Source organism: Gambusia affinis, linkage group LG19 (assembly GCF_019740435.1).
Source record: "Gambusia affinis linkage group LG19, SWU_Gaff_1.0, whole genome shotgun sequence".
Lineage (NCBI taxonomy): Eukaryota > Metazoa > Chordata > Actinopteri > Cyprinodontiformes > Poeciliidae > Gambusia > Gambusia affinis.
Window position 1 is genome coordinate 5,830,797 of NC_057886.1, and position 24,269 is coordinate 5,855,065.

The 24,269-nt window shown below is 40.2% G+C and overlaps 3 protein-coding genes and 1 long non-coding RNA gene across 7 annotated transcripts in view; 2 read left to right on the forward strand and 2 right to left on the reverse strand.

Annotated features, from left to right (window-relative positions):
• LOC122822140 (glutamate receptor ionotropic, NMDA 2B) overlaps positions 1 to 11,887 on the reverse strand; it is a 170,332-nt gene extending 158,445 nt beyond the window's left edge. For 2 of the 3 annotated variants that reach the window (XM_044100582.1, XM_044100581.1), the window contains exons 1-4: positions 11,801 to 11,887; positions 8,964 to 9,975; positions 1,846 to 1,986; positions 1,327 to 1,429 (exon numbers count right to left, since the gene is read on the reverse strand). In XM_044100582.1, the coding sequence (XP_043956517.1) occupies positions 1,327 to 1,353 (27 nt within the window). In that variant the 5' untranslated portion in view covers positions 1,354 to 1,429; positions 1,846 to 1,986; positions 8,964 to 9,975; positions 11,801 to 11,887. The remainder of the gene's footprint in view (positions 1 to 1,326; positions 1,430 to 1,845; positions 1,987 to 8,963; positions 9,976 to 11,800) is intronic. The other variant, XM_044100584.1, reaches the window with a different exon arrangement.
• On the forward strand, positions 11,865 to 14,364 carry fmc1 (formation of mitochondrial complex V assembly factor 1 homolog). The gene is made up of 2 exons (XM_044100586.1): positions 11,865 to 12,072; positions 13,595 to 14,364. Exons 1-2 carry the CDS (start codon positions 11,944 to 11,946, stop codon positions 13,799 to 13,801), a joined length of 336 nt encoding a protein of 111 aa, XP_043956521.1. The 5' UTR covers positions 11,865 to 11,943; the 3' UTR covers positions 13,802 to 14,364.
• Positions 14,365 to 15,869: 1,505 nt separating this feature from the next.
• LOC122822144 lies at positions 15,870 to 24,108 on the reverse strand. The gene is made up of 2 exons (XR_006369106.1): positions 24,053 to 24,108; positions 15,870 to 16,191 (listed from the first exon to the last, which is right to left on the reverse strand). It is a non-coding gene; the product is annotated as an uncharacterized LOC122822144 (long non-coding RNA).
• On the forward strand, positions 16,132 to 23,629 carry LOC122822142 (heme-binding protein 1-like). Of its 2 annotated transcripts, none has more exons than XM_044100587.1 (4): positions 16,132 to 16,361; positions 21,722 to 21,860; positions 21,974 to 22,154; positions 22,773 to 23,629. In XM_044100587.1, exons 1-4 carry the CDS (start codon positions 16,284 to 16,286, stop codon positions 22,948 to 22,950), a joined length of 576 nt encoding a protein of 191 aa, XP_043956522.1. In that variant the 5' UTR covers positions 16,132 to 16,283; the 3' UTR covers positions 22,951 to 23,629. The 2 variants fall into 2 exon arrangements, with proteins under 2 accessions (XP_043956522.1, XP_043956523.1); XM_044100588.1 differs by having other exon boundaries at positions 16,186 to 16,361; positions 21,974 to 22,173; positions 22,773 to 23,572.
• Positions 24,109 to 24,269: the final 161 nt, after the last annotated feature.

The window sequence follows — 24,269 nt, forward strand, 5'->3', positions numbered from 1 at the left end:
TGTTGGAGAAGAAGAGAGAGAAAAATGACGAAGACCTCTCGTGAGAACTTGTTGCAAATGCGTTTGCCCTTTGTAATCCAACATCATGAAAAATATCCTTCTTTTATCTTATCAAACAAAACATGCAGTTGCCCTGTTTCATCCATGTTGTACACGACCTTTGACATGTTACAACCACGAACTTCAATGTCTTACTGGGGTTTTATGTGGAATGGTGTTTAATTATGAAACAAAACGCTTTGGTTGATGGAAAACTAACATTACAACCATACAACGCGACACGGTTGCTATGGGAACGCTTTTCCTTAGCAGGGACAGGGAAGGTGGTCAGAACTGATGGGAAGATGAATCAAGATAAACGGAGCGCAATACTGGAAGAAAACATGTCGGAGGGTCCTAAAGGGTTCAGACTGAGGTTCACCGTCCAGCAGGAGAGCAACTCTTAATATGCAACCATAGCAACAATGGGATTACAGTCAAAATCCAGAACGAAAGCCAGTTAAGAATCTGCGGCGAGACTTAAAATCTGATGTTCACTGAGCAGAGGAGATGCTATAAAAATTACACAATGCAGCTTTAAAGTTTTTTGCAAAGAAAAACAGGCAAAATGTAGTGTCTAAAGGTGTAAAGCTAAAGCAATAGTGGCAAATACAATGCATGCTAAGTTTTTAAGATACCAATTTGGAAAATAAATAAATTTCCCCTCTGCTTCACAGTTCTGTATCCTTTTGAGTTGGTCTACCACATAAAATCCAAACACAACACATTAAAGTTTACGATTTGCATGTGTCAAAATGTGGAAAGGTTCAAAGCAAATGACTACTTTAGCAAGACACTGCACACACTGCGCACATGAACATATCTATTATGAGTTCCTGTCCCAATACTTTCAAACTTTGACCACGAAATCACATCCAACTAATCTTTAATTGTCTGATCAGCGCCTGTAGAGTTATGGAAATGAGGCAGATAGTCGATCTGGCCTGGGGTCAGGCCAAACGTCCGCCGACCGCCATTGATCAAGGTGCGCGCCACTCTACAAACCAAGGATTAAACCATCTATCTGCAGGCTCTACCTTGAACTCTTATCCTGACCCTCAAGCAAACCTGGCGTGAGACACAAAGCAAAAAAAAAAAAAAAAAAAAAGTGCCTCTGAGGAGTTTCAGAACATCCATCACAAAGCTTATAGGAGAGGCGCACAGTTTCTGGGAAGCTGCAGACGCACAAACACACCACGCAGCAGAGATAAGATGGGTTGTTACAGCACGTCTCTACGGGGATGAGAAAACGATGGAAGGAGGCCCCATGCATCAATATTGTCTTACCTCGTGTTTTGCCAGCCAAAGTCTCATCCCAGCTTCTCAGAAGTAGCATGGTGGTGCGGCCTGGGACTCCTCTCTCCCTTTCATAGCCTCAGACTGAGGGAGGCTGGGGGGGGAGATCAACAGGAACCAAAAGACAAGATGAGTATCGACCGGGAGCAGCTTCTGGATTTTTTAAAAACGTTCAGATTTATAGATTTTTGCTTAATAACGCTGACTGAATATAGGCAACGCGGCGACTATTGTTAACAGAGTACAGGTTTTTTTATTTGTGAAAAGTAATGACTACGGTTTATAAAGAAAACTCCTCTTTTCTGTTCTGCTTTTGGTGTTTGCTTTAACCAGCTTTGTAATGTTTTCATCCCTGGTATAAATGGAGTTCATATGAAGCAAATCAAGATATTCACCAATCACTAAGTTTAAAAATGAAGCACAACTGCTTCACTCTTCTATTTTTTCCCCTCCAAATTCCACCTTTTTTTATTTTGACCGTAAATAAGGAGCTACTCACAAAGAACTTACAGCCGTTTTAGGTAAAATCCTCAGACGGTCAATGGAGCAAAGCATCAATGTTGAGGTAATTGCACTCCACTGGACCGGCGTCACTTCTCTTCCTCGGAAAATAGATGCTCGTAGAATCTTGTTTTTCTTACGTCTGCCACTCTGTTATTGCAAAGGGAACAAGGAGGACAGGGGTTTAGGAGCAGGCCCCGCTCATTTAAGACTCTAATAAAGCTGCGGTGTGCTTTGGCGTGGTGTGCAGTCTCCGATCGGCTCTCCTCAGAATGAATAAATCTGGTTAAACGGGTGGGACGGGTTAAAACGTACAGCTGAGAAGTTAAATGGTTGAGTTAGTTGAACTGGGTTCCTGCGCAGTTTTGACAAGGTTTGAGAGTCGTTCTTTTGCTAAAGCTGGATATGTGTGGGGAAAATAAAATATGAGTATGGAAAACCATGAGCTTAATTGTATTCTCTTTTTCTTTAGACAAGAATCAACAACCTAGAAACTGATCGCTTTGTTGCAATATATTTTTAGATCTTGGTGGTTATTTATGTGTTTTTATCCAACTCACTGATCGTTTCTGATTACAGCAAAACAAACCCATTGAAGAAGAAGATAGGGAGATTTCGCTGTTTTGGGTTTCCTTTTGCCTTTATGTACTTTATAGTGGCTACCAGGTTTTTGAACTGGGTTTGGTTTAGATACTACGAGTAATTGAAATAGTTACTCATTTTGTGGCACAAAGATATCACTTATCACAAATTGTAACAAAAAAAAAAGGATCTGTATTTCATCTAAAACAACCTTATTAACTTTTTTTTGTTGTTGTTGTTAAATATTGCAGATTTCACCTTGTTAAAGTTTGACCTGAAAGAAAAAAGAAAAATCTGGAAAATAGTTGCATGCTGTTTCATACGTTTTTGTGAAAAAAAAAACCCCAACAAAATAAAGCCCAACTAGGAGAATGGTTTGTACTGAAATATTCAGTATGTTATAAAAACTGATGACCAAAATAAAAACAATTTAGAAAGTATGAAGCGGTGAACTGCGAATCTTGTAGGAGCTTCAGATCACTTTCTACATTGCTATTTTGAAAGAAAGCCAAAATGTCAATCATTTTAAATTAGTATCCCCAAAATTTGGTACAAGTTGGCGGGTTAAAGAAAACTGAAAGAAAGAAAAAAGAAAGAATCGAATAAAGCCAATACACATCTCATATTTAATAAAATATGAGTACATATTTTGTTTGTTAAGATATATTTAACCAAGTTTTAGAGGCGTGTTTGAGCCGTACTTTAGGTGAATAAATGATTAAGTGAAAAATGTTAATGAATAATGAACCAGTCTCTGCGGGGTAACAGATTGTTCTTTTCATATTTAATAGATTGATGGGCCTCACACTCACACTCACACACACACACAACAGACGAAACGCACACGATCACAAACATGTCGCCTCACAACGAGCATGGTTGTTTTAAAGCGTATTAAAGCAGAACGATTTTCAGCGGCCACTTGAAGCTCAGAGGCATTTGTTGAACATTCGTTCTTTGCTCAGTCCTAATCTTGTAAAGAGGCCTAACTGCATTTCTGTTCACTCTGTGTGCATCGTTTCTCATGGACAGCATCTCTGTCGATGCGACTCCTCTTAATCAGCTCAGATGAATTATTGAACAGCCTTTTTATATCAGATCATGACCCATATTCTGTTTTCTTGTAGTGAATATACAGCCGATAAAATCCAAATGGACATTTTTTTTTGTCCTTTTTGGAGTTGTCCCACACAGGTTAGCAGCTCTGTAACGGGTGAACGGGATTGAGACGCGAGCGGGCCCGTTACGAGCTTCAGAAGGAGCTCTGCGGACTGATTTTCTCATTTAGAACAAGATGATGGATGGGGTCGTCTTGCAGCACCGCACACAAAGTGAATCCGAGGTGTTGGGGGTTTGAAGCTCGCTCTACGCCGACGGTTCTGCTGCGCACTGTCAGAAGCGGCGGCGAATTAGGATCCTGTGATCCCTAGATGGCACAGAGTGGAAGTCAGTGGAATACAAAACACCTAAAGCGGAGGGGTTACTGCTGGCTCTGTCGAGGCGGGCGCAGCGCTCGGAGCCACAAACAGGAGTTGCTTTGTTGTCTCATTAAGCAGCAGAGAGGCAGAGTGAAAATCAGTAGGAAGAGGGGATAGGATTATGAATCTCTTTAGCCCCTGCTGTCTTCTCTCCATCCTGTTTATCGATGAAGACTGCAAACGTGGCGCCTTTAAAATCTCTCAAAGGGAGAGTTTGGAGTTGCTCAAGGTTAAAGGTTGGAAGCAGTTCATATTTTTGCCTGCAGACAATGACTCTCTTGCATCTTTATCTTGCATGAATTCCGATTAGTTGTTTTTTTTCCCCCAGATGCTGAGGCCAGCTTCTTTCTAGCTAACAGTTAGCTAGTCCAACTGAGCCCAAGACTAAAGTGCATAAATCCCTGTAACAAACTGCAATTTCAACAACGTTGTTGCAGTTTTTGCAAATATCGTTTCAAAACCTTTAGACTTGGAATTGGACAGTTATTCACAGTTGACAGGAAGCTAAGTCGTAGTGCGCCACCAATGACTTTCCCTGTGAAACACTAGTTCAAAATTGAACATGTCGAGCTTTTCTGCCCAAAGAAAAGTAAAATATGCAGAGTAGAGATCAAGACAACAAGGTTTGCTTGAACTGCTTTGACCATTTTTAAGATAGAAGTGTACTTTGATATAGCTCCTTCAACTGTCTGTTGGGTTTAGTCGTGAACCTTTTTGGGTTCACTCCTACTAAATCAAAATAGTCAAGATCAGTAAAAACTACACAACCCTTCCAAAATGCAACCGCTTTGCAAGATTTGCTAGTATAGATTAAAGAAGTGTTTGCTTTAAAGTTAAATGTCAGGTCCAGATGAGTCAAAAGTACTTTTTGTTACATTCAGTCATCCATTCATGCACACATTTACACACTGATGGTAGTAAGCCACAAGCAAAACAGTCTGACATGGGGTTTGAACCGACTACAGGTACATTACAGGACACATATTAAACCTTCATAGCAACTGACTTAATAAGTTCTTTTAACAGGACATTTTAAAGTTATGCAGAATGAACCCCATGCTATGTGATCTACTGATAAAAAACAAAAAAACAAAAAAATTCAACAACTGAAAAAAGAAAAGAAAAGAACCTGTCCATATACTTCTAATTATGTTCTAATGGGGAACTTCGATGCAGATAATGAATGAAAGTTCAGGAAAAAAAAACAAAAAAAAAACATGAAAAATATTTTCCATCTTTGTTTCTAATAAAACCAATCTGTTTCATGCTAAATTAAGACGCAAGAAGAGATACAGAAAACAATATAAACGCGTCAAACCTTTTAACAGAACCACACTAATTTCTATCGTTTTCATCTAATAGATGTATCAGAGTGGCTCAGTTGTTGGAACACCACAGATTTATTGGTTAGTCAAATTAACGCCAATATATTATAGATGGTATTCATTTGAAATAAAATCCAAACTGGGAAAAACAATTACTGTAGTTTCAAATTAGCAGCTAGCATCTTTGTTTTCTATAAATCAAGACTAGTTTTTGACCCGGAAACTTAGCATTTAGCTAGCTGTTTGCTAGACAGCTATGGGCCAAATCTAAACATCTTACAAAAATCCAATCTCAAACTTCATAAGGGTTCCTGCAAATGCAATTTGGTGAACAGTTTTAGTTTTCATGACATTTGGATTAGATGGTTAATTACACCAGAAAGTAGGTTGTGCATCACTATAAAACATGCATCAAGAAAGGACAGTGTTATGCTTTTCCCGTCCGTCTAACAATTTGGTAGAAAAGTATTGTAAGGTAAAAATCTACAAAAAATACTTGCGATAATATCTGACTTTTTCCTTTTAAGATTGAAACTTTTAAAAGTGGTACAAGTCTGCTTTGTCTAAGTCCCTGTCAGAAATGGTGTTAGATTAAGGGCCTGGGACAAGAACTAATCTGGATTTAAACAAAATAAAGATACTAATACTCATAAAGATATTACTGTCCCTTTGATCTGATCTGTGATTAGAAACAATAAGATGATGTCTTGTCTTCAATTGTGAGGAGCTGAAAATTCCTGGAAGTCCAGCTTAGTGGTGAAGTTATTCAAACGAGTCATTGTTCAATTTAATCGTTGGCAATACTCGTTAAAGGTTATTCATTGGAAACTGGAGGCAGCAGTTACTCTTGACAGTGACATCAAGGTAAGTGATGTAATTTGATACATATGAGCATGATTACAATTCGCAGAGAAAACATGTTCCATCCATGGTGTCCAACCCCCTCTATTCCTGTATTTACATCTGCTTACTTCACACCACCGATGTGCTCTATAGAACTGGTGGATCAGCTAAAGCAGGGGCACGAAATGCCTTTTTCCAGCTACGCGTTCTAGAAAGCCCACATCAACATCCATTTTGACTCCACTGCCTATTCTCAAGACCGCACGACAAACATTACGCTTGACCATAAAAGACTACCACGGACAGTCTCTGTAATTATTACGGCGGCGGGCCAGGTGTCAGGCCGCAGAGCTTGCGCCCCGAGACGTCCGCTTTGCAGCGAGGCAGCGGCGGTGACAGCTCTGACAGACTACCTGAGCGCAAGTACCCATCTGCGGAAAGGCTACGGAGGGTCACATGTGTGCCAGGGAGCAGCTAGCAGAATGGGTAATAGACCCTGAGTTTATGAGAGCAGGTCCCAGGTGGGTTTTACAGGTGTGACGCCACAACCTTGACTGAGCAAAAGCACTCACACAAACACAAACACACACACACACTTGTGGTGTAAATCCAAATCACGCTGTCAGACAAATGACTGGAAAGTTAATCAGAGAAACAGGGTCAATCACTGCTGCACTTGTGGTAGATAGATGGACAACGGGGTCTGTGTGTCTGCGATGAGAGAGAGAGAGAGAGAGATGAATAGAATGGGTTTGTATGTGTATTGTGTTGCAGATGTGGAGTAGGAATTTGACTCTGGAGTAACATCATCATCACGTCCGTACTGCTAAAGCAATTTGGGTTTTGGTGGAAAAACGTCAGACAAGACAAATTGCTCTCAGAAAGGGGAAGTGTAGGTTTTTTTTTTTTCTTCATGTAGATTGCTTTATTGATCTACAAATACAACATCTTCCCGCACCAAGTAAGTTTTTTTTCTCTCCTTCTTGTCCAGAGCAAGTAGCTATACAGAGCAGGAATTTGAGATGGAAATTATTTTTGACATTTGAAGTTAATTTTTTACATGGCCAGACACTCATTATTCTTTCATTTCGATTCTCATAAATTAAAAAAGGAGAACGAAAGGCAAAATTAGTGGAGGAAAAGTAAAAAAAAAAAAATTATAAAAAGATGGAGGAGGTGAAGTTTGAGATCTATTAACGATGTAAATAATCCACCAGCATTTAGCACTTAGACCCACACAAACACACAAACACACACATCCACGCATGGATATGGAAAAACGTCGACTTGAAGACAAAATCAGCTCTTCACTATCCAAAAGCAGCAATATGTGGATCCAGAGAAACATACTCACCTACTCAGTTCTAAACTATGAAATATGTGAAATGTGTTGAGTTTTTGAAGAATGGAGAACTAAAAATCAAGGTCAACCGACAAAGATGCTGTTTCAGTCTTTAATCCATAGTTGTGAAATCCACTTAAGATTTAAAAGCCGAGAGACGGATCAGCTTCGGTCCTTTGAAAATTGTACAAAAAAAAAAAAGAGAGAGAGAAAAATATATAAATCAAACTGAATACGTAAAAGTCCAGAATTTTATTTGTTTTACTTTTAAATATATATTTTTTTTGGTCATTCAATATCTAATCCAGGATTAAAGGGTAATTCCACAGAAAAAAAAAAAAAAAAAAGACATCTATATCCAAAGTCCCACTTTTCCGACATCTTCATTCGGTTTTAAATCTCCTTCAGAAACAGAATGGAAATATTAAAGAACGTTTAAAGAAACTGAAAATGAGATGAGTTGTGTGATCTTCCTCCAATGTATATGTATTTTTTTTTTTGCTATTCATGTGTATGCCTATGTGCTTTTTGCTATGCCTCACTACTCCAGATTGTTCTGTTGCCTTGCGGTCAAAAAGATATTTTGCCGTCTTGTAATTCAAATAGTAAAGTTTAATTTGCAAAAAAAAATTACAAAAATCTTCCTTTGATTCTTTTTCCACAGCGAAGAAAAATGAAATAAGGAATAACAAATCAATAAGTGGGATCAGTGTGAAAGAGATGATGATTGGATGTTAGCAAAGGAAGAGAAATGAGTAAAGTAGGTAAATGTGAAGCCAAAAAAAGTAAAATATAAAAAATAAAAAATAAACTCCTGGAAGATTTTTTTTTTTTTTTTTTTTATCCAGTTGTTTTTTCCTAGTCCATTCTCTGTAGGTGCTTGTGTGCGTCTGTCTGCAGGAATGGGAGTCAGTTCAGTTTGGGAAAGACACGAGACAGAAAGAGGGAGGAGGCAGAGGGGAGGAGAGAGGAAAAGAGGGCATCGAAAACGGAGCCAGAGGACTGTGCAAACACAGATGACGCCCTGGCAGAACGGGCTTTGAAGCGACCGCGTGAAACGGACCCTTCCTGCTCGGTCTGACCTTCACCTGATCAAACGGGGGGAGGGGGAGAGGGGGGACTGTAAAACTGGCGCTTTTGAGTAGATGAGGAAGTTTCGTGTGACTTTTTGTGTGTACGCGTGAGAGACGAGAAAACAGAAAGGAACAAACATGTAGACGTGATGAAGCCGCTTTAATGGATACAACACACTTTTTAAAATGTGACAAGGCAGTCGAACGGTTCACGTTCGTGATGATGCCTGGAGAAGGTGCTCGCACGATGAGTCACTTTAGGAAGGGGGGGGCTAAAAAAAGAAGAAATGAAGTCAGAAAAAAAGGATGAAAGAAGGAAGAGTGACGTAAGGAGGGCAGGAATCAGCTGAGAGCGAAATGGGAGGAGAGCCACGGATCTGCTAAATGTGTGTGTGGATCATAGTCAAGGTGTGCTACAAACACAAAACGTCTCACACACACAGGAAGGAAACAGAGACAGACACTAAACACTAATCAGACCTACCTATGGTCAGAGTTAGGGATCGGCCAGATAAGATGCATAAGGAGGAAAAAAGAAGGAGGGAAATAGGTATAAAAGTGAAAAAGGCATAAATAGAAAAGACAACAAAAACTAATTAAAAGACTCTATTAGAGCTGCTTAAAGAAAATAAATAAAACGACAGGTGGAGTCAAAAAAAAAAAAAAAGTAGCCAAAGTTAGGGGTGGAGGGGGAGGAGGAAGAGGCAGGGAGGAAGGAAGGTAGGAAGGAGGGAGCGTGGGCTGCACAGGGAAGGAAAGCAATGGAAAGGGAAGGAAGAATGAATGGAGGGGATAAAAGAGGATAAAGAGGGGGGAACAAAAATCCCCCTCCTCTGTCTCTTTCTCCTTTTCTCTGTCTTTCTGCTTCTCTCTCTCTCTCCCTCTCCCTCCTTGTCTGGCTCATAAATGGACGAAATTGTTGACCAGGTAAATGGCAAAATAGATGAGGAGGCAGAGGACCGAAAGAGCGAGCAAATGAAAAGGCAAAGCACCTCCCAGCAGCGCAATGAGGAAAAAAAAGAACAAAAAACGAAAGATAAAAGCAAATACTCCGGTGGCCTCCGTCGTCTCCAGTCTGACAATGGACGGGGGGGGATTGGCTGGTGCCAGTTGTTCCCCTTCCCCGGCTTGCCTTCCGCTTTCTTCTCTCTCTGTCTCCCCTGACAAAAAGCACTTCCCATCCAGATGACGAAAAACCAGGCACAGATGTCCTCTCCGCTTTTTTCCCCACTCAACTCTGCTCAGACGCCGCACGCCCCATGCGCAGGCGAGCCATTGTTGCAGTGGCAACGGACGGCGTTACCAATATTGCTCAGTGTGAGAAAGAAAAAAGAAAAAGGAAAAAAAAAAAAAGGCATCGTTGGAGGGGGGGGGGAGGTTCGGGGAGGGGAAGTTGATGCTGCTGCTGCTGCTAGTCAAGCACAGCCTACCTCATGAGGAAAGATACTGAGCTGGAATTGCTCTGTCTCTCCCCCCCTCTCCTCGCTCGCCCATCCCTGCAAAAAAAAAAAAAAAAAAAAAGATAGGAGGAAGGGAGGTGAGCCCACTCGTTGCATTAGTATTCATTGAAAGAGAGTGTGTGTGTGTGTGTGAGAGAGAGAGAGTGATATGGGGAAGGTAAAAGGGGGCCTTCCAATAAATGTCGAGGAACCAAACCGGCGTGAAACTAATAAGAGACTGGCTCCCCCTAGAGTCCATCATCAATACACGAGTTTTGGGAAAAATTCATTTATCAAGAACGTTCACCAGTGGAACAATTTAAAGTGTTTTGTGCTTTCAGATTGTTCGGTGGTGGCAGCGTCATGCTGTGGCGAGAAATGAACGTTGATGTCTGACCAAGCTTGAATGGAGAAACTAAGATCTAGATGTGCAATGTTGCTAAAGGCATCAGCCAATAGACTTACAGCTGCTACTGCTAAGTATTTCTATATGCTGGCTGAAGACAAGTGTGTGCAGTTCAGATTCTTTTTTTTTTTACTACTATTAGAAAATCATGCATCATTTTCCTTCCACTCCAAAATTATTCACTACGTTCTGTTGGACTATCAAGTAAAATCCTAATAAACTACATTTATACTTGGCGTGTAACATAATGTGAAAAAGAACAAGAAGTGTCAATACTTTAGCAAGGAATTGTATGATTACTTGACGTCAAGGTGACGTTCAAAACAATTTACTGCTCGGTATAAAACAAACTCGTGTAATTAGTTTTCAGGTTTCCACAAACTCAACCTTGCTGAACTCGAAAGCATTAAAGGACTTCTGGTTCATGTTTGTATGTCTGTGAAAGCAAACTGTCTCGTTTGCATTTCGCCCTCACCCAAACCCACTGTTGCCATGCCGATAAATTCGTCTCCACGCCTGTAATGGCTCTCAACAGATCGCTGTGCGTGGTTTTTCTTTCAGTTTCTGACATTTTTTTAAGCAAATGATCATGTCACATGGCACACATCCCAAACCACAAGCCTGCCTGCATGTCTATATCATTCTTATTTTTCAATTCACTTTTGTGTCCGCATGTTGTGGCTCATAACTTTGGCTAAAACGATGAGGAACCAACTAAGACGTTTTTTTTTAATACAGATATAATGAATGGAGGTTTTATCTGTTTTTAAATTTTATCATGAAATAATTGCATTAAATTTTCAGAAGGATACTAAAAGTACCAGTGGCAGTGTCTTAGTTCTATTTTTCTTGCCATTGGGTGAACTTTTTTTCTTTAAACATCCTTTTACACAAATATGAACAGCCCCCATGAGAAAATGTATCCTCTTTTTAAATGTTTTTCTTAATTTCAAAACCTAAAATTTCAAATAACATGGTGGCTCTATAAGGATGAGCATCACAGTAGATATCAAAACGTGTGATTTGTCTTATTTTAAATGGTTTAATGTCATGTAACATCTATGGAGACAAGGCAAAAAATTGTTTTTCTTTTCCATGGTATTTTATTTATCTATTTATTGTACTTTGATATTTACATACATCTACACACTACTTTATGAATTATCATAACACCTAGTCAAAATAAAACAGCTCCAGCTGACTTGATTATTAATTATTGGAGTTGCTCAGCTTATTATAGATATAAAAGTTTATATAACATTTGTAATTATATTATATATATTATTAATAAGAGTGAAAAAGGAGGGCCAAACGGTTTTCTTTGATGCTAAATATTTTGTTGCATTTTCTTCTTTTTTTTCATATCAACATTCATTTCATTCTTGATTATTTTTATTTATTTATTTATTTATTTATTTATTTATTTGAGAGGCTGTACAGCTAATTAGGAGTAAAGTTATCAAAGGAAGAAATTACCTGTTGCAGAAGCCAAAGTGCCGTTGTGCTCATTATACGTAAGATGCCGCCATCTTGTGGTTTGCAGACAGAATGGCAGCGCTGGGTTTGATTGGGAATGTCTGGCTGCCTTGAGCTGCTCGACTTCGGTACATCGTGGAGAGATGGCGTCGCTGTCATCTCCTCTCAGAGTCTGTAGAGGAATTTTTAAAGAGTTACGTGCCATTCAAGGACCGAGTTACAAACAGTCGCTGGTTTATAACTACGTCATAGATCAGTTTCGCAAGAATAAGGTGAGTTTAGCCCCAGCTTAGCAAAAGGCTAATATTAGCTAGGCTGCTACCAGCATCCTTCAGTCTCATAGCATATTCCTAATAAATCGTATAAAGCATATGCTAGTTGTCAAAATAGTAAATTACATGCTCTTGAATCGCTTACAAGCAAGGAAAACAGAACCTGACACTCTCAGGCGGTTGCCGTCAAATAATAAAACATTTTTAAAAAGCAAGGTGAGTTGTTGTGAAGGGCATGCTAACATTAGCCAACTGCAATCCTCGAGCGCCACAGTCCTGTAACTTTTTCGATGTGTCCCTTCGTGCATGCTTGAATAAAATGACTAAACTGCTTCGCTAGCATGCTATGCTAACTAGCTAATATTGGAGACAGGTGTGATGAAGCAGAGACGTAAAGGTTGCAGGACACTGGCCCTTCAAAAATGAAGTTTGAGACCACTGGCTACCCGTTGAATTAACTTTGTTAATGACTGCAGTGCATCTTTCTTGATAGGTTATTTGCTTGTTAATTCAGTTCTAACAATTTATAACAACTGTAGATACCTGCTTTAGCGGTAAATAGAGAGACAAATATAAAAGACATTATTTTGGACATTTTATGTCATGTAAAACTTTAACGACGCTTTAATAGTAATAATAACGCATAATTAATAAAACAAGGTTTCCCCAAGAAAATTTGCTAAGCCTAGTGGTTAGGGGATCAGCAATCATTGATCCAGTGATCTGCTGGGTTTTTGAGTTAAAAATGTTTAAAGTTGACAAGAAACTTGAAAATATCACTTGATAATGATATGGTTTGGAAGATTAATATGTGAGCACCAACTATAAAGTCTTAAAAAATACAAATATATATATATTAAAAAAAAAAACTTAAATAAGCAATGCTAAGCCTGGTGAGGCCACCAGTAAAAAGTAGATACCTATTTTTGTGCTGCTTAATGTTAAATAAAATGATGATTTGATAGTTTATAACAAAATAATAATTCTGAGCTTGTAATTACATGTTTGGCTCTGCTTTTACCGCTGCTCTATTTCACATGTGATTTTAAAAATCACTCCACATTGTCCAAGAATGCATCAGTGTGTGTGTTGTTTGCCATGTAGGCTTAGAGCTTCCATTATTAATGCTTGGGAGAACATGGCACAGCAGGAATACTGAATGCATGTCTTGTCACTGAAGTAAAACAGCTTAAAGCAACTCTTGCTAGTCATGTCAAACTGTGCATTACTCTCTAGGCTTTACAGTGTACATTAAAGTATCTAAATGGACCGCACTCTGTGCTATTGTACTTGCAGTGGTGGATGAATGTCAGAAAGCTCTTCATTGCGCTTCCCTTATTTGCCTGAAGTGTGTTCACTCATTTATTCGTAAACTTGGAAGTTTTTGCATTTTTAGAACCTCATGAGTTGGAATAACAACTCAGTCACAAGTCAGTGATGGTTTCATGCCAGTGATAGAAATTACTGTCATTTAATCATTTTACGAAGAAACGATGTGTTTCTTTCTTTTTCCTGATCGCAGGTTACAGGGGAAAGGTACTGCAGAGCCCAGCAGGAGGCGCACCACGCCTCGCTCACATACCTGTGTTTGCTGACGTCCACCAGGAACCACCTGGCCCTCTACAACCTCTACCATGGCAAGGGAGAGCTCAGCTCAGAAGAAGTGGCCGGCCTGGTGGGGCTCAGGCTGCCCACGCAGCCAGGAGGGAAAGGCTGGGAGAAAAAGTAGGGACAGCGGAAAGTCAGTCTGCGGGAGAAAATCGGGAAACTCTCCTGGAATAACATCTATGTGGAAAGTGGATGGATCGGCTGCCTTCGTGTAACTTAAACTCTAGGAGTTTGCTTGTAGTGGCATTGTGGACTGAGGGAACTTGTTCTTCATTCTCCTGAGCAACCGCCGTTCAAAACGAGGGGGAAAAAAAATGTGAACTCAGAAAATGACAAATAAAAACGTCAGCTAAAATATAAAACTTAAAACCTTTGTATTCGATAGCAGCACCCCAAAAACACTGAAGCGTTATGTGGTGTATGTCTACTCATTTAAAGTTAATCCTATAGACTGTGATTAATACTTGACTGTATGCAAATAAAACTTTTGTTTGTTTTTTGAAGTTGTGTGTAAATGTGCGCATGAACAAACAGGCTAAAATAAATGACCATCAATATTTAGCTAATTGTCCAATTTATTATTTGTCTGAATGTAAAATCGAGCTTTTGGAAATGACCTCAAACCTTTGTTTTTGTTTTTTGTCAACAAAAATAAAAATATGCATATTTTAGTCATTCAGAAAATGCAATTTCTTATTTGTATCCAATATGTCTCTTGGAAAGTATTTGTCTAAATCTTCATACAAACTCCTTTTTTAACTATCCTGTGCCTGCAAAAGTGTATCCATGCATTACTGAAGGAAATGTTTCTTAGGTTTCACTAGACAACAGTCAAAGCCCATGTAGGTAGTTATTTTGGACTCAAATGTAAAGAATTTTCTAAAAACTGATGAAAAATCCTGAAAATGAAGCTTGAGATGGTAAAACTGTAGAAACCTCACTAGCTAGCGAAGGCTATTTGATTTGTATATTGGTATTCACTTACACACATTTCTTCCAAGAAAAATAAAGGAACAGATAATTAAATTACATTCAAAACAAGAAATGTTAAATTGATAATTCAACACTAAAAGTGAAGACCTAATAAAGTAAAGGTTGACCAAGAAAAACCTACAAAAAAACACTTTCTGTTCATCTCTGCTTTTTAAGAGAGTTGGCTCCAAACCCAAGTATAATGAAGCATGGTGGTGGCTGCATCATGCTTTCTTTCTAGCATGGACAGGAAAAATGAGTGAAGCTGATTGAAAGGTGGACACTAAAGATACACCCAGAGCTGCAATCGAATGGTTTAGATCAGAACATATTTATGTGTCAGAATGGTCCAGTCAAAGTCCAAAATTAGAAGAGGCATACCCAAAAAGATCTGCAGCTGTAAATAAATGTAGAGGACTGGATTTATTTGATTTCTGTTACTGTTTATTTTGGAGCTGAGTGTGACTGGTTGCTTTGATGTAATTGAAAAAGCTTTTTTTTTTTTTTTTTTTATTTGTTTGTTTTTCAAAGAAGCCCTCATTTGCAAATTGTTGGAGCAAAAACAACAAAAAGAGATTATAAATTTTTGCCACACCCTTTCCAGACAGCCAGGGCTTTTTACGTGGACCAAATGGGCGGTTGTCCAGGGCGGCATTACAGATGAGAGGCTGAACATGAGACATTATAATGTAACTTTTACAGCCTGTTTTTATGGATGTGCAGGAAGAGTTGGCACCCCTGTGTGTCATGATGCTGGAAGTGCCTCTGTTCCCAGACCTGCTCTCTCAAAAATCACGCCAACCACCATCATATAATTCCACCCTTTTCCCCATCTTTTTATCTATTTATTTTTTGCTCTTAGTGTGCAGCAGTGACTAACGTTGCCTTCAGTGTGAATTAAAATAGACTAACCCTGCAGCAAAGCATGCTCACGGTGGCACAGGGGAGGCAGAGAGCAAGACGTGCGCTGCTCATGTTACAAACCCCAAACTTAACATGCGCAAACGCAGCCGGGCAAATCAAGCGCACAAATGCGTGGTGACAAAGAAACAACTGTAGTGTCAAAATTAATTTCGCGAATGCGCGTCTCCTGGTCCTGCCATCCTGGAACAGAAACTAGATGACCAAAAGCGGCGCTGAAGGTTTGTAGCTTCCAGAGACGTGGAAGTGGTGCGAGTAAAAAGAAAATAATAATAACATCAAAAACAAACAAAAAAAAAAAAACAACGTTTTAATCAAGTCGGCGCAACTTTAACTATTCCGGGGAAGGAGAGAGGGAGAGGGGCAATGAGTCACTTTAGGTGGTGGTGATGCGCGCCGAGCTTGGAGGAGAAGAGCGGGAGGCGGGGAAAGCGCGGAGGCTGCTTCGGTTATTGGTTAGTCAGAAGGTGCGGACAGCTCAGCAGCATCATCTTCCTCCTCGAGAAGAAGAGGAGGGGCGGGGGCAGGGAAACAGCTGTTGAGGGAGTTCACAAAGACGAGGTGCTTAGTTGTTTTTGATTTGCAAACCGCAGATCGTCTCTCCGGGGAAGCAGGTTGCTGGAGGAAGGGAAAGCAAAGGCGTTAGCAGGAAAAAAAAATAAAAAAAAAAAGCGCACGGAGCGACGGGAGTGGAAGTGACCAACGGAGCGATGTTTGGCATGATCAGAAATTCGCTCTTTGGGAATTCAGAGGAGACCGAGTACAAAGTGCTCAGCAGCGAGACCAAGGTAAGCAGAGGGACATCTGTGCCGCCTTCTGGACGGTGGCTTAGGTTTTGCTTGTTTTCGCGCAATTTTACGCACAGATTTTCTGCTGCCCTGTTCATTTCTCTCATCAAACTCCCAACTCTAACGTCAGACACATGCAGCAGAATTTATTTTTAAAACGCAAGTCTCTCACTCGCCCTGTGACCTTGGCAGTAAGGCTAATTGCCTGTGACCTGCGAGGATGCCCGCTGACCCACAGCGCACGCAAAGAAGGGAGCCCCGAGAGCCCCGTGTGGCTCCACAAGGCAGAAACGAATAATGATGGAAACGAGTGAGCGAGTGAGTCAGGTGGCTGCACGTCATGGCAGCACCATGCTGGGTGAATCTGTTTTGTCAGGCTGCTCAGGGGTCAGAGCTGGTTGGAGATAAATTCAGAGAGAACATGCTCACCTCACAGAAGGGGAAAATACTCTAAGCATACGGCCAGGACCATGTGTTATGTTGGCCTAATCAAAGTCCAAACCTAATTCATTTGAGGATCTGGGAAAAAGGACATGCCTCGACAGCATCCCAGCTTTAACAACAAACAAACGTACGTTTTTCTCATTTTTATTTTATTTTTTGTTACAACTATGCATAATTTCCCTTGCATTTCACAATTGTGAACTGGTTTACTTTGATCGTTATGCTTAACTGATTATTCTGGATGTCATTTTTAACACACTATCCCCACCCTGAAACATTGTGGTGGCAGCGTCACGCTGTGGAGATGAATATTTTTCCAGTATGTGTGAGAAAGATGGTTAGAGTTATTGAATTGCCATAAAAAATATGCTAATATGTTAGCGACTCAACGCAGCTCATTGAGAGTTGATCCGACGACGTTGAACAAAAAAGCTTTAAAGGGGCAGGATGTATGTTCTCCAGCAACAGTCACATTTTGTAGCAAAGTCAAGTAGCAATGTTAACTTCCGCTGTTACCAAAATGCAAACATGACTTAAAAGGAATTTTGACACGTTGAAATTGGGCCTCTGTCTCTTTAAAAACTCCTGCTCATTCTGAAACTCCGCCTTCAAGAAGTAACCACATCTCTCCTCTATTAGCCCTTGAACAACATTTTTACCAGCATTGCACTGAGAAGGAGCTCCTATAATGAGCTCAGCAGATCGATCGGTTTCATGCAGGAGTTTGCTAATTGCTGCTGGCTAGTCTGAAGGAGCTGAGCAAATGTTTGATGCAATCTTAGATAGTGAATTAAAAAAAATGTTAATTTTAACACACTAGATAAATATCTGGTTAGGTTGTAAGGCAAACTAATGTAAGTGTATTCTAAACGCAGAACCTTAACATTCTCAATGCAGACTTTATATTCTACCTACTGTATAAGAAATCGTATGTCTTTGTGTTGCCCTGCGACAGACTGGCGACCTGTCCAGGGTGAACCCCGCCTCTCGCCCGGGGCGCAGCTGGAGATAGGCACCAGCAACCCTCCCGACCCCATTAGGGACGAAGGGTGTAAGAAAATGGATGGATGGATGGATGTATAAGAAATCGAAATAAAAACCAACAACCACTTGACAGCTGTGAAGAAAAATATTCTTTTCAAGCAGCAAACAAGCTGCTTGAATCCTAATTGCTTAAGAAGCCCTGTACAGTATTTGACAGCTTTTATCCCTATGCTTTTCTTACAAACATCAATGTTATTTTTTGCCCAATAGTTGATATTTGTTTTCATGCTGCTTTGCAGCATGAAACAAGTGTCAAAACAGATCTGTCTGTCAGTGAGTGTGTGTGTCAGTACGGGCCGTGTTCTCTCATGTGGAACGGGAATCCGCTTTTATCTCTTCGTCTCCCACTCAGAAGTTGTCTTTTGTTCGCAAGATAAATGAACAAAGGGACTTTGAAAACTCAGCAACACATGGCACGTGTGAACATCCACAGTCCAAAGAGGAGGAGGTTAATTGGTGGTCGTCAAAATTAGACATAAACACAATGCCTGTTAAAAGTTTACATACACAACTCAAGGAGATGAACGTCATGTGGATAGCTGACTTTTATTATCACCGGAGTTTTATTTCATTGATCTGATGTTGCTTTTTAAGCAAAGCACATCATCTCTGAGTAGAGTTGAGGTCGGGATCCTTGTAGAAACTTAATATCAGCCAGCTTTACCCACTTTAAGACCAGTACTGATGAGTGTTTGGGATCATTGTCCTGTTGGAACGACTAATAGTGTCCGAGTTTAAATCATCTTACCCAAATTGTTCTCCTCTGATGAAAGGAAATTGGTCTGGATTATCAGGAACAATCAAAACTCAAGCACACAAGAAGATGTTGGCACAAATCTTGTTCCAGAAACCGACATCTTCAAACTCCAGGGGCCTCCTGCATAAAAGAGTGACTAAAATTTGCCGTATGGAAAAATTTTGAAAAGCGCGGCACACAAAAAAATTTGAATGTATAAAGCCATGCGAACGCACGTGGCCGCCCTGTCGCCTCCATAAGTACATATGTAAATTAGTATAAATACCCGGAAGTCTGCCGCCACATGAAGCAGTAACCATGGCAACGTCCTTGTTAGTAGCAGTATATGTATTTATAATAGTAGTAATTATATATATTATTTAAAAGGTGCTTTCAGGGAACATAAGGTAACTTCACAAAAATAGAAATAATACGTTTTAAAGAAAGTAAAAAAATCCAAATAATAATAATTAAAAGAAAATAAAGAGATTGTGCAAATGCCTGTTTGAACAGCAGAGAGTTCAGCCGGGATTTAAAGATTAAAGACATATTTATGAGACAAAACTGAGGAAATGTATTTTTTTAGTGAGGTTTTCGCATCCTTTTCTTTTTGCTTTCTTTATTTTGTGTGTGTTAGGTTATTGTCTGAGGATAAATGCAGTACAGTTCCATTGTTTTGTTTAAACAATAAAATATTAAAAACATTTTTTTTAAAACCCCTAAAATATTGGGTTCGATTCTTCTTGGTCTAAATAACACTGAATGCAGTCAGAGTTTAGTGCACTTAGGTGAGTTTCGACACTTTGTCGTTTTATACTGTCCACAGAAAAAGTTTGCGTGGCTGCCGCACATTTTCACGTCAGCGGAAAAGTGTGCATATATTTACACAAACTTTGACGCAAAGTTAATTTTTACGCCTTTTTTGTACGCTCCGTGTCAAGATCTGGCTTCTGCTGCATAAAGCAGCATCTGTCTGACACCTTTAATTAAAACCGACAGCTCCAGAGGAGACGCCAGGTGGGGCACGTTCACACACTCACAGGCTGAACAACAGCAGCACCAGTGGGTGAAACTGAGCTCAGCTAATGAGCACAGAGCACGATTTTAAAACCAAAACAGCAGAGTCATGGAGCTTTTCTTCTTATTTTTTATTTTATTTTGGTGTAAGCACTTTTTTTTCTTTTTTTTAGGCAGAGGCTAATTACAATGCACAAGCTCACACAGCCTGCATGCACACGACAAATTAATTGCACTGTTGCACAGAAGAGAGGCCGGTGCTCTCGTGTCAGCCACGCACAACTTTTAACATCGGCCCAAGTGACAACTTCTTCAAAGCTAACTCTTTAATTGCAATGCAGGAGCATGTGGATCTGACACGAGATACAGCACAGTGCTACCCTTTTTTGCCTCAGAACTGGAATTAATACCTCTGGAGGAACATTTGGTGAAGCGCTTCATTAAAAAAGAAACTGCTTGAGACTGGGAAAGAGGATTGAAAGTTACACATTTATTTTATGGCATGAAGATCCCATTATCTGAATAATACCTCTTAGCATCGCAGGTTGCTCATGGGGGAGGAAAATAATCCCAAACGTCTCACGCACGAGTAAAAACATAAGACATAATTTCTCTGTTTTCATTTTGTGCTACAGGTGTCACACTGCGAACCAACAATCATCCGCAGCAGCCGGCAGTTCATTTTCGAAGCGTTGGAGAAATTAAACTGCAACATGACGCGATTAAATTCCAAGCGGACACAATGTGGAATACTTCGAAAACGACAGCGTGTAGCAGGAGCCGCGCTCCACGTTGACCCAACATAGTGGCCTGCTTTTAAAGCACATGTTTGTGTGTCTCCTTAATGTCGGCGCCGCGCCGTTACGTAAGAGCACACACATCTCTGGCCCAGAAGCCCCCGTGAGCTCACTGAACCCTGCAGAGCAGAACGGGACATTTCATCGGATCGCGGCGAATACGGTTCACGTGGGTCTGCCCACTGAGGGTTTTGTGTGGCCTTTGCGCAGAGTATTCCCACTCCTTGAGCTTTTTGCGTATTTTGTCACCTCAAATTTCGAAGTAATTCGTTGGGAATTAACCAGCGCAAGTCGAGCGTGGCTGTGAACTCGAAGGAAACAGATGCTTGCGCTCCGTTTTTTTTGTTAAAACAAATAACTATGTATCTGAAAAGTGTGGAGTGCTTTTGTTGTTAGGCTCCTGCTACACGCTGTATTTCTACAATACTTTAGGTGTGTGTTTCTACCAGCTTCGCACGTCTTGACACAAACAGATCAGTCAGACTGGACATCAATCTGAGGTTTTACTTCAGATTCTCAATTAGATTTTGATATGGACTTTGACTAGGCCACTCTAAGGCGTAAATATGATCACATCTAATCTATTCCAGTGTATCTAAGAAAATAGTCCTGCTCAGGTTTCAACATGAGGATTGTGTGCTCATTATGATGTTCGTCGATGGTGTCCAAAGCATGGCCCGGGGGCCATTTGTGGCCCTTCAAATGATTTTGTTTGGCCCCTGACCACAAGCCAAAAGTGGTAACAATTTTGGCCAACAAATAAAAATAAAAAAACCATTGCTAACCATAAAGTTTGGAAATTGCCTCTTTTTCTTTTAATAAGGCAACAGTCCGGATCCCTTTTTATGTTTTGGATTTTTAATGATAAACAAATTTCACAAAAACTGTTCTTTGTTGAGCTGGTAAAACAAAACAAATAAAGTTTTTGCATTTTTAATTCGATTAACTTTGCAGCTCGCCAGTAGTTTAAAATTGCCAATCATGGCCCCCAGGACAAAATGTATTGGACACGACTGACGTACACCGATACTTTTCTACCCAGAAAAAATGTTTACATGTCAATCAAACAGCTTATACTTTTGGTCAAAACAGACCAAAAGTCCCTTCCACCACATATTTGCTGTGTCTCCTGTAGAGAAAAGTACAAACAGAACGTTTTTTTAAGGCTTTCTTCTCACCACCCTTCCATACATCCCAGACTTGGAGGAATATATGGCAAAAACAAACAAAAATTTGTGTCACAATCGTCTGTGTTTCAGAAGGGCACCACTTTGTTTGCTCCACAAACTATTAGCATTCTCCTGTTTGTCTTTGTTCCACAGAACGGAGTGGGCTTTGAGGTGAGACGGTACGATGCGGCAAAGTACGCTGCCGTCTACTCAGAAGGAAGGACCTATGAGCAAGTAATTGGGGAGCTGGTCCGGAAACTGCTGACGTACATCGGTGGAAACAATGAGCAAGGTTAGAAAAGGAAACACTTGAAACCAACCAAACCCCTCTTTACATTAACGAAACATCAATGCATCTTGCTAAAATAAAGTCGTATATTTCAAATCTACATTTCGTTTTCTAAGGTGAGGCCATGGGCATCGCATTTCCCATCGTCATCACGGTGTACCCCCGGAACGATGGCGTTTTCTCCCGACGTCTGACGGTGGGCATCCGGATCCCCAACGCCTACCAGCAAGAACCCCCAGCTCCCACCGACAGCGCCATCGTGGTGGAGGAGCGGCCCGGCATGACTGTATACACGCTGTATGTGCCATTTGTGACAGTATGTCTTATAATAATGTTTATTATTTTTGACAAAATCAAGTTGTTTGTAAAGGCTTGCAAGACATATTTGTAAAAGCTGGTAAACTGGATTAAGAAAGCTCAATCCAACACACAAGAGCTGATACATTATGTTTAACCTATTTAGTATGGAAGGTGATCCAATGTTGTCTACTTTATTCACTTTTTATTTAGAGTCGATGCTATGAATGCAACCTTGTAAGGACCACGGGTCACTCTAAAAGACGAAAAAAAATAGAGATTTGCACGAGTCACTCTTCCAAAATGCTTAAGGACAATGTTGGGAAAGGCCAAGTCAAAGTCTTTGACTTCAAGCTAAAAGAGATGACATGAGCGGGTCAACTGAGGAAATGCACCAACGCCCCAGAGACAAAGCTGTTCTGTACAGTGAACTGGACTGAAATACCTCCCAGCTCATGTTCAGGACTGAGTACAGTAACAGCAACAAAGAAGCTGCAGTTCTTACACAGAGGCAACGCAAAATACTACACTTTTGACTCCCATTGAATCCGCCGCAACTGTGAAGACATTATAAGTGACTGCGAGTTGAAATTTACCCGTTCTGTTCCGTTTTTGCAGACAGTTTGGCGGCTTCGCTGGGGAGAGCGAGTATCGGACCGAGGCCTCCCGCCTGACGCGCGCCCTGGGCGAGACCACGCCCTTTCAGCGCAAGCAGTACTTCTGCTGCAGCTACGACCCTCCGCTCAAGCCTTACGGACGTAGAAATGAAGTTTGGTTTCTACAGGAGGACCCGTGAAAGGCCACTCAGTCCCATCTGATGCTTAGTCCTCCAAAAAAGGAAAAAAAAATGAATCTTCACCTACAGCTGTAAACAGAGAAAGGGCTCAAGATGAAGCTGGAAGAAGCGACACTTTCTGTATCTACGCTTCCTACATTTAAAAAAAACAGTATTTACCATAAGAATGACCAAAAGAAAGGAAAGAAAAAAATATTGGAAACTAAATTAGCTTCCACTAACATACATATAGTTTGAGACTTGTATTTGTTTCTTGAAGGTGATAAATCCCAACAGAGTTCCCATGTGTTTGAGTACTAATTTGCACATCTTTAAATGACAGTAACAACTGGAAACATAAAGAAAAGTTGTTGCAAAAGCAAGCTTCTTATATTTGATTAACATACTGTAAAGTTTAACGATTAAGTGGAATTAAACATTTTGAATCAGAGGAATGGCAGCTGTGAGGAGACCTTTGGTTGTGCCACAATACTTTGATATATTTGTCTAAAAATATCCTGTGTTTTCAGTGAAGAGTTTTGTGTTTTAGTGCATGAGATATAAGCTAATTTTTACTTCGTGAAACTCTACTGTTTTGTGATCCATCTGTGCATGTAGGGGTTTTGTGGTCGATGTGAATTTCATTTTTAAGGCTTTGCAGTGTTTAATTGCATAAATAAAAGCACTGTTCAGTTATAGTCTGTATTTGCTGTTCTTGTCTTTTCATTTGTGCGACACAAAGCCAGTCGAAATCTCTTATTGTTTGATTACTAAAAATAGGGAAACTCGTATTTAGGAGAAAATGGCAAGGATAAATCCTGTCTGCATTTTGACATAAGCCTTTTGGGGAAGACAGCAAGTGCTGTGGTAAATTAAGACAAACATTTAACGTTTAGGTTATACAGTAATGAGTTAATCTAAAGTTGATCGATCTTGTCGAACGGCTTACGACTAATTGATTTGCGGCCATTTTCTTGAAAACCCGAGGTTTCTGTTGTAGCAAGAAGGCTAACCGTCTTTGCATAACACGAAGGGCTACATTTTTCACAATATGCTGAATTTAAAAAAAAAAAAAAACACCATTACATTTTAACATTTTATGTCAGCTGTATTAAATACTTACCCAAGCGTCTCTTTCCCGTTCTGGTAGGGCTCCGCCATGTTTAATCCTGCACCAACCGTCTCCGCTTAAACGGCGCCCTCTGCTGGATGGCGGCCACAACACTAGAAAAAATGTCTAAGCGCACTTTTAATAGTTAATCGATTGAAACTGATTTGAATCTAGTACAGCATTAATCGGAAATTATTCACAAGTCAATTAATTGTTTGGATTCCTACTT

Coding starts and splice junctions, on each gene's coding strand:
- fmc1 (XM_044100586.1), top strand. CDS start 11,944: ATGGCGTCGCTGTCATCTCCTCTCAGAGTCTGTAGAGGAATTTTTAAA. Junction 12,073..13,594: donor ATCAGTTTCGCAAGAATAAG/GTGAGTTTAGCC, acceptor TCCTGATCGCAG/GTTACAGGGGAAAGGTACTG.
- LOC122822142 (XM_044100587.1), top strand. CDS start 16,284: ATGTTTGGCATGATCAGAAATTCGCTCTTTGGGAATTCAGAGGAGACC. Junction 21,861..21,973: donor CGGTGGAAACAATGAGCAAG/GTTAGAAAAGGA, acceptor TCGTTTTCTAAG/GTGAGGCCATGGGCATCGCA. Junction 22,155..22,772: donor GGCATGACTGTATACACGCT/GTATGTGCCATT, acceptor CCGTTTTTGCAG/ACAGTTTGGCGGCTTCGCTG.